The 13,481-nt window shown below is 36.0% G+C and overlaps 1 protein-coding gene across 8 annotated transcripts in view; it reads left to right on the top strand.

Annotated features, from left to right (window-relative positions):
• The window catches only part of nbeab (neurobeachin b), a 569,044-nt gene that overhangs the window by 173,372 nt on the left and 382,191 nt on the right, over positions 1-13,481 (top strand). For all 8 annotated transcript variants that reach the window (XM_087284306.1, XM_087284305.1, XM_087284304.1 and 5 more), the window contains exons 9-12: positions 4,553-4,750; positions 5,025-5,158; positions 8,116-8,224; positions 13,227-13,379. In XM_087284306.1, coding sequence (XP_087140432.1) covers positions 4,553-4,750; positions 5,025-5,158; positions 8,116-8,224; positions 13,227-13,379 — 594 coding nt within the window. The remainder of the gene's footprint in view (positions 1-4,552; positions 4,751-5,024; positions 5,159-8,115; positions 8,225-13,226; positions 13,380-13,481) is intronic.

Below are 13,481 nucleotides of genomic sequence, written 5' to 3'. Positions count from 1 at the left end.
TTTTCATGCTAGGAATAGTAAATCCTTTAATAAGTGCACAGAATAATAAGATTTACACAGACGTGGTATTTGAAGACGTGTTAATTTCACATTGACGTATTTTCATGGGTTTTGTCGCTTATTAGTCAATTCTCTCACTTTGTCATGTTGCTGTGCACTTTTCATTAGACCAGACAGATTAACTTTATTTTATGGTTAATTTTATCTCTCTACTAAGTAATAATTAACTTAATCTACTGTGCATATAGAAAATCATCATACCCTTTGAAATAATTTGTTTATTTGTTATACGGCCTGAAATCAAGTCACGTTCCAAATCACTTTTCCTGCCTCTGAAATGTTTTGTAGAATTCTCCTAAGCCTTTCTACAACTTTATCCTAAAGGTCTTCTGAAAGCAGGGTGTAATGTGAGCAAAGGTATACATTTGAAGTCAGAATTATTAGCCCCCCCTTTGATTTTTTCTTTTTTAAATATCTCCTAAATTATGTTTAACAGTGCAAGGACATTTTCATAGTATGTCTGATAATATTTTTTTCTTCTGGAGAAAGTCTTATTTGTTTTATTTCAGCTAGAATAAAAGCAGTTTTTAATTTTTTAAACACCATTTTTAATTTCAAAATTATTAGTCCCCTTAAGCTATATATTTTTTGATAGTCTACAGCGGGGGTTTTCAAACTGTGGGTCGCACATAGTGAGGCAATATGGGTCGCGTAAAGTCACTTAGCTGCAGCTATATTTACGTTACAATGAATTAAAACCGGCGAGGCAGTAGGTAGTGCTGTTGCCTTACAGCAAGAAGGTCGCTGGTTCGAACCTCGGCTCAGTTGGCATTTTTTGTGTGGAGTTTGCATGTTCTCCCTGCCCTCGCGTGGGTTTCCTCCAGGTGCTTCGGTTTCCCCCACAGTCCAAAGACATGCGGTACAGGTGAATTGGGTAGGCTAAATTGTCCATAGTGTATGTGTGAATGTGTGTGTGGATGTTTCCCAGAGATGGCTTGCAGCTGGAAGAGCATCCACTGCATAAAAACTTGCTGGATAAGTTGGCTAATCATTCCACTGTGGTGACCCCGGATTAATAAAGGGACTAAGCGGACAAGAAAATGAATGAATGAATTAAAACCAGTATGATAATAAGCAAACAACTCTTTAGAGATGATTGTTTTAAAAATGAATCATTTAAGTTAAAACACAAGCTAAAACAGTCTGAATCAGCAATCATTAAATGACTGAGTCTGATTCATTTGTGTTGAACTGTCATGTGTCTACATCAGTAACGTACAGCATTCATGACAGCAGCCGTGAAGCGTTTGATAAAATGAAAAAGTTTACAACAAAACATTCTGCATATGTCAACAAAGGTTGACATCTAAAGAATAGTGTCTTCATCAACAAAAAATGATCACAGGTACAGCCAGCATCCCACAAAAAGAACTTTGAGCGTCATTTGAATCACAAAATCCAAAAAGCCACACACCATAGGAGAGAAGCTTCTGCTGCCGGCCTGCAGATATTGTTGAGGAAATGCTGGGTGATGATGTTGCTGTAAAGATAGCTAAAGTTTCACTTTCTGATAGTACAGTACAACGGCGTACTGAGGAAATGTCTTCTGATATATGTGAACAAACAAGTGAATCCACAATAGTGCTGCATTTGCTGTACAACTTGACAAAAGCACAAGAGCCGATATTTTTGACTGCTTGAATGGATACAGCGAGTAACGGCCGAGTTCTTCCAGTGGGAGTAATAAGTACTAACTTAGTACTCAGGTATTCCTCTTACAATCTCAGCATCATAACGTAGCTGTCTTTCTCATAAGACCTTTAGTATTGCAATCAACTGTACATTTAATTCTCAACAAGCAAAATAAAAACTCCTCTGTAAATATTTTTTTAACCCCATTTTCCATATTAAAATATTGTGGTGGGCCTTGAGATTGACTAACTTGCCTAGGTGTTTCCTGGAAAGAAAAAGTTTAGGAACCCCTAGTCTACAGAACAAAGCATTGTTATACAATAACTTGCCAAATTACCTTACCCTGCTTAGTTAACCTAATTAACCTAGTTAAGCTTTTAAATGTCACTTTAAGCTGCATAGAAGCGTCTTAAAAAATATCCTTAAAATATTATGTACTGTCATCATGACAAAGATCAAATAAATTAGTTATTAGAAATGAGTTATTAAAACTATTATGTTTAGAAATGTGTTGAAGAAATCTCTCTTTTAAACAGGAATTGTGGCCAAAAATAAACAGGGGACTAATAATTCTGACTCGAATAATTCTCTGCCTTGGCTGTGTCAGATAAACAACACAGTGACAGACATGAAGGAAGCATATCTCACGTAATGTTTATTGGAAATACTACAGTAAGAACTTTACCAGTGATTATTTTATGTATTTGTTGTGGAGTTAATTCAAGTCTTTCTGCAACGAGTCACGCACAATGTTGTTGCAAAGTTCACGCATGCACAACACACACATACACACATGTACACGCAAACACACACACACACACAAAGCTTGGCACTGTTTTTGAATGCAAATGTGACAGGATACACATTAAAAATCTACTTCTGTATGAATATATGTTATGTTAATGTACAAAGTAAACCCAATTTAACAGCCACAAACTGGGATTGAAGCATCTTCTTTTATAATTGTACTGACATGCGGCTGTGGTGAAAAAGGTAAAATTACTGTAATTCATTGCGAACATGTACTGCTTTAAAAGCATCTTAAATTTGTAAAGCTTTACTCTTGATCACATTTGATGATAATTGATGATCACAGAGAGCTGAACAAATCTTTTAATGCCAGTTCCTTTTTACACACGTCCTGTCTTGCGGATATGATTATATGTGTTACGATATAGACATGTTAATATGTGACTGTCAATCAAATCGGTGGGCTGGAAAACCACACTCTTATGTCACATTGCGGTGGGCCTCACAACGGGAGAGATTTGGATCCTATTTTAACATCAGGAAATGTTAAAAAAAGAGAATTATTGTCTTTATATCACCCTTATATAACTGTAAAAAAACTAAACCTACACACAGTTCTGTCCAAACAGCATACAAAAAATTATGCCCTCTAAATTATGTGTAACTTTCTTTTTTTACCTTCCTAGAGTACTTTTAAATGTTAATCAGAATGGGATATCCATTTGGTTGGCCACTATAAGCAAATATTGTATGATATGAAGTTAGCAAACAACATCTTCTTTGAAGACACTAAAGCACAGCTGCTGTACTCTGCCTGGAGTATTTGCATAGAGAAAACCAGTCCATATTCATGCATTACTCGATACTAATAATCTGTTAGAGCATACTAGAAGCCCTGATGAAAAAACATAACAATAGAAGCAATCAAATAAGATTCTAACGGTTTCCACTACAAATCCCATTACACTATCACAAACCATTACATTTTAACAGTTAAAACCGATACATTTTAATAGATTCTAGTGTGTTTTGGGACATATTTCAATTAAGATTTAACAGAAGGCAGTAAATAATTATAATAATAACAATAGAGACCATAGTACTAATACAGCTTACATTAAAACAATGTTATTTCCATTGGTTTCTATTGTTGTTGTTGATGTTGTTGTTGATTTAATACTTCTTTAAACAAGGAACATGTTCGCAACTTCCAAAAACATGCTAACAATGTTCTAGTACAGTGAAGCCCAAACTCGGTTCTGGAGGACTGGTGTCCTGCAAAGCTTAGTTCCAACCCCAATCAGACACACTTTGGCTCGCTAATCTAGCTCTTAATAGGTTTTCTAAAAACATCCGTGCAGAACAGCAGCCCCTTCAGGATGGAGTTTAAGCACTCTTGTTCTAGAACATGCTAGCAACATGGTAAAATAGATTAAGACACCCTGTTAACATTGTAATGTATGAACCATGTTGTTAGCATTTTACTAACACTAAAGACAGTTGCTCTGCTGCTAATGTTTGATTAGATTTGATTAGCATGTTTGATCAGATATAAAATCCCAAATTTTCCTTTTCTGAAGTTCATTCTAGTGAATTTTTTTAAATCATGCTAGCATGCATGTCCTGATTTTGCCAAGTACTGTATGATGCGATCCTGGATTAAAATCTATGTTGATTCTGGAACAAAAATTTTGTTAGAAATTGTAATCCGTACCTATTCCCTAGCCTTAAATCCAACCATAACTGTAAATTATTCCCAAAATCAAAGGGGAATAATAATTGGAGAACTGAATAACTGTAAGCTTAAACTTAACATAAATGGTAAATGTACTGTATATGATTGGAATGCGATTCCTGGTTCAAAATAGATGTTAATTCAAGAACATGTCCTATTTGGTAATCAGGTTGGCGAGCTAGCATAATGCTAAAACAAGGCAGGCCAACATCCGGGCGAGTTCAGACAAAGTTTGCTGCCCACAATCTCATCTGCGTTCTAAAAATTTATCGTCTGACACTTTATATTCATATTTTAGTTTTAATTATCTGTTTAAAGATGTAGGACAATGTTTTTCTCTTTTTAACCCTCTTGATCTTTGTTTAATCTTCCTAGAGCACATTTAAATTTAAATCGGAGAGTGATATCCATCTGGCTGACCACCATAAGCAAGTATTGTATGATGGGAAGTTAGCAAACAGCATCTCCTTTACCTACAACGCTAAAGCCACAGACGCTCAGCTCTGCCTGGAGTCTTCGCCAAGAGAAAACCCGTCTATATTTGTGCATTCGCCTCATGCGCTAATGCTACAGGTAAATGTCTGCTTAACTCTTCACCAATGCATTCTACCTTATAATCCTAAATAAACAACATAATGGTTGGTAATGTCACTAAATGTTAATCAGATGCTGCAATGTTTAGCTAAGGCCATGAGATAATGTCAGTGTTTGCCATTCAGTGTTGATTATATTGAGAAATACATTTGCACGGAGATTATACGAGTCGGTACTTTTAAGTTTTAATTACTGAATACTATTCACCAGTACTTTTTGAATCAATTTGATTTAACCTTCTGTTTCTGCGTAGGATGTGAAGGCCATCGTTACGCACTCCATTCATAGTGCCATTCACTCCATTGGTGGCATCCAGGTGTTGTTTCCTCTCTTTGCACAGCTGGATTTCCATCAGCACAATGAAAGCCAGGTGGAGACCACAGTGTGGTACGTAATGTCAAATGCATAATGGCCTCACTGCAAAGAAAATGCTTTTCTTGCTTGGAGTTTTGTCTTGTTTCTAGTCTAAAAATGTCAATTCAAGAAGCACTTTCTAGACATGCAACATGTAGTCTTGTTTTCAAAAAATTATTCAAAATAAAGCTGATTAAAGAAATCGAAGAGCCCTTATTACGCATTATAGAAGATCATATTTTGGTTTTGGGGTCTCCAACAACAGGCTGATATGCATGCAAGTTCAAAAAACACTTTCATTGTCTTATAATAAGCATTTATTTTGACCTAATTATCCTAACATCTCTCATATGATTTGTTCAGTGATTCATTATTTCTCAAACTCCTCCTTAGCACGATGCTAATCTGTGCTGATTGGTCTGATGACCCAGTCTATTGCAATTGGTCAACTGCATTCAGCGCAAGACAGAGAGAAACACCCACCATGGCTTATCAACATTGTCAAAGTAGCCATAGCGCAGAGTATATGTGTGAGGCCAATGCAAGAGTGCATTAAGGCAGACCCACTAGTTTTTCACGATTCTGCGATTGCTGAATCCAACACAAAATCAGCAAAAAGTCGCAAATTTTTGTAATCCTGCAAACGCAAAATAATTGCAAAAACTATAAATAATCTCATAAAACATCAAATTCCAAACCAAATAATCAGATTATATTTACTTCAGTTTGCAACTAACTGTTTTACATGACTTATAGATGTTGCATGGGCAGGGCACATGATGTATTTGAGTGTCTCTCGAAAAATTCTGTCTCACCTTCGCCCTCACAGTCATTACAATACATAGAATGAGTGGCGGAAGGAGTTTTTTAGCTTGTGCAGTAAGCAGACGCAGATGAAAAGCGAGTGATTTACACGTGAAATAAATGCAAAGATTGGATTAGACATCCTGTGATGCAAATTGGGCGTTTTGTGCGTTTGACATGACTCAGAGTGCAAAAGAAAGCTGGAGCAAACTGAGCAATTAAACAAACAGGTGGAAATTGGTTCAAGGATGACGGCTGCTGGATGTGACCGAATTTAAGAACATTATTTGTGCTTTACATGTATGGCTGGTATTATGATATGCGTCAAATTCATAAATGTTTCCGTTTAACTCTTTTCTTGCAGTTAACGAGAGAAAATGCTTCTCTGCCATTGAGTTTTACGGCAATCCGTGTTTTAGGTGTATTATGGTAGGGGACGCCCTAACACATGTCCCATGTGTGACATAATATCAGATGCTCCGGGGATTGAAATCTGAAAAAAAGTAAGATCGTGGATAAATATAAGAGTAAAGAGTAAATAAAATCTTGTCTTGACGAGACCCAAATAAAGCAGCTTTATTCTATGATTTGTGTCATTGTCATCGTTTCAGATTGCACACCTAACATGGTAGGCTACCTAATATAGTAATTAAGATATAGGGGGTCTGATTAATACACCAGCATATTTCTCTATTATTAACCATAAGTAAAAACAACGACACACATTCTGTATTAATCCGAAGGCTACTTTGAAACTTGACTGCCGTACATGTGTAGGAACAGCTGATGGTGGCCATAGAAATGACAAGCCGCAGAGCATTACAAGCTCACAAACGCATGGTAAAGAAATCGGCACATGCTGCATTTTCAGCGTGGTTTTAGATGCGAAAAGTGAATACAAAGAGTTAATCAGATACAGTACCAACCTCGTGGAGAGATTAAATGTAACAAGACACAATTAAATACATATTTTGCAAGCTAGAGAAAACAAGGAGGCAACTATTTTAATAGCGCTTACTTACACTTGTGAAATGGAGGAAGAAACTGATAACTGATAACTGAAAGTTCTTGTCAAGCTCTGACAATGTCCCATACATCAATAGTCTTTTCTGATCCTTCCTTTAACAAGCAGCCGACAAATCCCCCATTGCAGGGTAGATTATTGCATTAATCACCAGAACGTTCAGACGTCAGTACGAACAGGCAAAATAGCCGACTCGGAGTCAAATCTTTTATTAAAAATCAATTTTTTTATACAAAGGTGCACTTTCATATTTATATTTTTTCAATAACTTAAGGCTGTGTTGCACACTGTATTTTTAAAAACCCATAATAGGGGCTCTTTAATTATTAAGAAATTTAGCTTTTCCTTAAAACAAGCTAAACAATCAGCCAATGGTGTAAGCAAAATAGTCTTGTTTTTGCTTTGAAAAAGTGTTAAACTTAATTTTAACATATTATTTTTGAAAACAAGGCTATATTTTTCCTGATCTGTAAAATGCTTTTAGATATTTTTTTACTTGTTTGAAAAGTAAGAAAAGTAATGCAAGCATTTTTGCAGTAATCAGGATTTAGTTAGATTATATTAAAAAGCCTAAATTTATGCATGCATTTTAGTGTATATATATATATATATATATATATATATAGTTTCTGTTGTTACATTATTGTTTTATGTATTGTATTTAAATTGTTAATCTTTGCTTTTTCTTAAATATTACAATTATTACATTATTTGAATACAATTGTATGTAGTTTATTTTATATATAAAAAAAACATGACAAAAGTCTCGACAAGAAATGTTTTAGTCTTGCTTTAACCTATTTAATTGATTAATCAGGTTTCAGATTTTTTTTAATTATAATCAGTTAAACTCAATATGTAGATGACTAGAAAAACTAATTTGATTCAATTAATGTAACACTATTCATTTTACAGTAAACAATATAATGTACTGAATGAACAAACATGTGTTTCTCTTATTTATTTATTTAATTTAAAATGTCAGCATTATGTGATTTTTGGATGATTGTAATAAATATCTAATATCAGATGATCATACCTAAATATCAAGTGATCAAGATGTACATACTGGTTACATTTGGTTGCAAGCCTTTCGTCATCAATCTCAAGCAGCAGTTACCCTGTAAAGCTGTGAAAATTTATTTTATTTTTTTCTGTGCAGTTCAACTCTCCTCGCCTTCCTGATGGAGCTACTCAAGAGCTCGGTGGCAATGCAAGAGCAAATGCTTGGTGGGAAAGGTTTCCTGGTGATTGGGTACCTCTTGGAAAAGGTGCTGTCATTTTCCAACTTACAATTCAGACTGGTTAAGGCTGAAGTGTGCAATTTTTGTGCTGTTAGCAGCACCAAAGCCATCGCAAAAATAACAGTTATCACATATAAGTTATGTTTTCCCAAACCACTGTTTCAAAAGACAAAATGTTCCACAGCTAAAAGCTTTTATCGGGTTATTGCTATTATGTTGGGACACTTAAATATATCGAATTGAATCTGAAGCAGCACATTGTTTACATTCCATAGGGCAATCAACACAAACTCAAAAACATTACGTTTGTTGTTTGTTCAAACTTTTTATTTAAAAGGAGCTTAAACAACACAATTCTTGAGTTTGATACAATTAAATTGTTTTATGTTCAGTCCACCTAAATTTGTAAAAAGTTAACCTAATTCCTTCATGTTGTCCCAACTCAAATCTTTTTTGTCAGAGTGTATGAATGTTTTATAGTTGCATGTTAAAGGGCACCTACAGTATGGTGAAAAATCTAATTTGCAAGCTGTTTGGACACATATATGTGTAGTTACAGTGTATAGACCATGATATTGGGGTAATATAAACACACCCAATCCTTTTTTTTTCAATTTAACAACATAAAAACGTTGGACCAATTAGAGCGGTTTTGAGACTGTCCGCAACTTGACACAGGAGTGCGGTCCCCCCGCCACCAATATTGATTAACATGCGCGCATTACCAAAAAACAGCTGATCCACCGTGTCTTTCAGCACTCTCTCCAAAAACACTTGATTAATCTCAGCTGGCGGATCAACATTTACCACGATTGCTCTCATCGGTGCCATTGTTTGTAACTTTAGGTGGGTTTGCAAACATGTACTCTTCATTGCGTCTTCCTTAAACTTCAGTCGTCGCACAGAAGCTCCCTGTCCTCATGTGCGCGTCCCACCATTGGAAATAACGAACTTGCCTTAGTTATAGCCTCAGTCAAATTAAATTCAGTGTGCGTGGTTATTAGTCTCAGTGTACACCCTTGGAACTTTAAACTAGCACACAGTTGGCTGTAAAACTATACAAAAACACAAATGATTTTGTAACTGCCACTCTCATATATTTTGGCACATTAGGAATATTGATTCCTTAACAGTAGTCTCTGCTTGGTCTGTGTCCGAGTCGAACATGGATGGCTGAATGCTGGTCCTCTAGCCCATTTCACACATACAGACCTCTTTCCGGAAAATTACTGGCTATTTTCCAGAAAGGTCTATATGTGTGAAGAGGCTCTTTTTAAAAATACCGGTAAATTAGTTCTGGCTATTTTCCGGAAAGAGAAGTTGTAACATTACTGGTAATTTGCTGGAATGCTGCGCTGTGTGCAGAAGGAAGATGCTGGAAAGAGCACGTGCTTGTCTAGAACGTGCTGATTTGAGACATCAACTTTAGCCAATCAGAACAGTCAGACGCATTCACGTCTGCTCGGTTTATGAAAATAAAAGCCTTTGAATATTTTTCAGACACATTTAGCTGGTAGATGTTAGTCAGATAATGTTTATATGTTCCTTCTTGATGCCGACTGTGTAAATAATTATCGATAAGATCCTTATGGTAAGCCGTTGTTTGTTAACCTATAAGCTCTGCTTCCTTCAGTTGCTTGATGCGTCGCATGTGCCCGTGAAGGAGCCGGTGAGCGCCAACACACACACATATCATGTACATCTTGACATGCGAAGGTGTTTCTCTATATGTTTTCATCGAAGTTGTTCACAATACTTCTCCATCCACAGAGTTTGTAATGTAGTCAAATTTTTACAAATACAAGCCCAGCCGTTTAAAGGTCATTTCTGATTAATGATGTCAGACTTTACCAGTATTTTGTAATGGATGTGGGAATGGTCTTTTGCTGAAAAATTCTTTAACGTCCCCGCCTGTGTGAACAGCGCTTTTTTGAATTTACCGGTAAAATCATTCCGGAAATTTTCCGAATATTTACCGGTATCACTGTGTGAAAGGTGCTTCTGTCTGCCTGTCTGTTGCCATACACAAAGCGGGGGAGCTTTTGGCTCCGCCCCCTTGTTAAGTTGGACGGGAAGTTAAAAACTAATTTTCATGTGAAGCAACACACCCCTAAAACAATGACCTGTGTACATGCGCCCTAAAATGTCACTTTTTATTCATTCATTCATTTTGTTGTCGGCTTAGTCCCTTTATTAATCCCGGGTCGCCACAGCTGAATGAACCGCCAACTTATCCAGCACATTTTTTTGCAGAGTATGCCCTTCCAGCCGCAACCCATTTCTGCACACCAATTCACACACACACTCATACCCTACAGACAATTTAGCCTACCCAATTCACCTGTACCACATGTCTTTGGACTGTGGGGGAAAACGGAGCACCCGGAGGAAACCCACACGAACGCAGGGAGAACATGCAAACTCCACACAGAAACACCAACTGAGCCGAGGATCGAACCAGCGACCTTCTTGCTGTGAGGCGATAGCACTACCTACTGCGCCACTGCGTCACCTTGACACATTTTAACACATTTTAATTAAAAAATATGAATTGTGTTTTCAACTGAACCTAAACTGGCACACTCAGAAGAACCTTAATATTAAGTCTTTAAAAAAAAAGGTAAATTAAGTGCCCTTCAAAGTATTATAGTTGCTCCTTTTTAAAATGCTAATAAGAGTATTAAGATAAGTTCTTTGGAAAAAATAGTCATCACCTCAATTGACTCTAGCTTTTGTAAGCACAAGCTGAAAAAAGTACCATGAGCACAATTCACTTGCTAGGATGGAGGAGAGACAGCGCATTATGGTCGATGTATGACAAATGCACACTTCAGCATTTTCACGGTGAACTACGCTATTATATTCCTCTTGTCTATGGGTTTCTGACTATGACACACAAATGAACCCTGTGTCATTTTTTAATGTATTTTTATTTATTCATAGTCTCAGTCTACCCTTGGCTCTGTCTAAAGTTGGCACTTGAGTAAAAGGCTCACTTTGTCATTTAGCCGCGGCAGGTGTAAATCTGAGCTAGACGTCACCTGAATGATCTCAGCGCCTGACGCCCCATTCACACGTAGCCAGCCATCTGTTTGTCTCCCGTTTATTCTCACTCCTGTCTCACACTACGCCCGTCTGGACCTCAGGTGGCAGCTGAGACTAATAACATACCAAACTCTCCACAAAGTTAAAGTCCTTGTAGCTACAAAGTCAAATAGTGTTTTAAAGTTTGAAGAGGCTGCATAATTCTCTGTAATGTTTTCACTTTGCTGTAGTGTGTGATTTATTTATTGTGTGCTTGTATAATATCTGGAATGTTACAAAGATCTTTTCCCCCAAAAGTGATTTATTTTAGATTGTAGTAAACTATAAAACATAATGGGGTGTACACTATCAATTTTTGTGTTTGGGCAACATGAAGGAATTAAGTTATCGTATTAGTTTTTACTAATTTAAGTTGATTGAACGTAAAACAATTAAGTTGTCCCACCAAAAGACTCAAGAATTATGTTGTTTCAGTTAATTATGAATACAAACAGCAAACATAATTTTTGGAGTGTATAAAGGGTCAATCCAAGTCCAGATATTACCAGACATTACAAAGTCAGTGTCACAAAACAAAAACAAAAACAAAAGACAAGGCTTCAGTTGATTGTAGTGCTTGTTGATGTGTTTTCAGAAATTATGAAATAGAAACTGTGAAACTCTTTGTTCTGGTTGATCACCTGTACCATCAGAATCTACTGTAATTCAGGCTAAAGAAATAAGGTAAAAGCAGCAAAATTATTAAACGATTAGTTATCTCAAAAACATCCAACTCAATTTAATGAAAAATATTGACAAACAAGTTCGTTTTTACAGTTTTTTTGGTGCAAAAAACTGTTCTTGGAATTTCATATGATTCCAGTTTAATCCCTAACCTCACATAGACGCTACCACTATGACGTCTATCAGACGTTGAATTTTGATTGCCATACTAATGAATAAATGTCAGTATTTGACGTCAATACGATGTTGGCTCAACATTGGATTTTGGTCACTTTCTAACAACCTAAAATCAACCAAATATCAACGTCATTTGATGTCATTATTGGACATCAAAATAATGTCCTTAGATGCTGGCTAGGCATTGAATTTTGGTCACCTGACAACACAACCTAAATCTAACCTAATATTAATGTCTTATGATATTGTGTGCCTGCTGGGCAATAACTTAATGCACTACAAAATGTTAAGTTTACACACATCCACAAATGTACATGCATCAGCTTGTAACAGCATAATAGTCACTACTCATTACTCATGAGTACTTTTAAAAGGGCTACTTTTTACTCATACTTTGAATAATATTTACAACAGGTACTTTTACTCTCGCACTACATTTTTAGGCAAGTAATAGTACTTTTACTTAAGTATGCTTTTTCAGTACTCTTTCCACCACTGCATGTATGTGAATATGTATGTATGTGTATTATACCTAATATCCTTAAACATATTTGCACATAGAGTAAAGAGTAAATTTTTGCATTAATCTGAAATATATGTTACAGATATGACTGATAATTTATATACAGTCAAGTCTGACATTATTCCTACCCCTGGCAATTTCTGACTTAAAGATACTTTTATTCAACCAGAAAATTTTTTTTTTAATTCTTTTTTTTTTTACCATAAAAAGACACAGGCCCTTCCAAAACATAATAAGACAATATACATGAGGAATCATAATGGAAAAATATTTCTCAGCTTTTATTTACCTTTGAACAAAAAGTGGCTGTCAGAATTTGCTGGTGGTATGAATACTTTTGAGCTTGACTGTATGTAAAATTTAAATATGAACTTATATATCATATGTTTACTTTGCATATATGTATATGTATCATATTTCTAAATGGGTTGCAAAGTGTGGGAAAGTTATTTTGATTAAATTCAATGAGGGTGTATGAGCAAAAATAAAAGGATTGATAAATAAGTTTGGATTTCATGGTGACTTGTTAAACCTAACAAAAAAATCTTAATTGTTTCTCAGTCATCACGGGTGCACGTCACCAGGGCTGTTCTCGATCAATTCCTGTCTTTTGCCAAATACCTGGACGGCCTTACCCACGGCGCACCTCTTCTCAAACAACTCTGTGACCATATCCTGTTCAACGCGGCTATTTGGATCCACATACCCGCAAAGGTGAGCAAAAGTCATGTCTTTTCCAGAAGATACTCGGGTAGATCTCGATGAAACATGACAGCAATTAGGACCGTGCTATTACTCAGTGATGGGCAGCAGTGT

This window comes from Danio rerio, chromosome 15 (assembly GCF_052040795.2).
Source record: "Danio rerio strain M-AB ecotype USA chromosome 15, GRCz13ab, whole genome shotgun sequence".
In the NCBI taxonomy this organism is placed as follows: Eukaryota; Metazoa; Chordata; class Actinopteri; order Cypriniformes; family Danionidae; genus Danio; species Danio rerio.
This window is presented reverse-complemented; position numbering and strand designations above follow the sequence as displayed.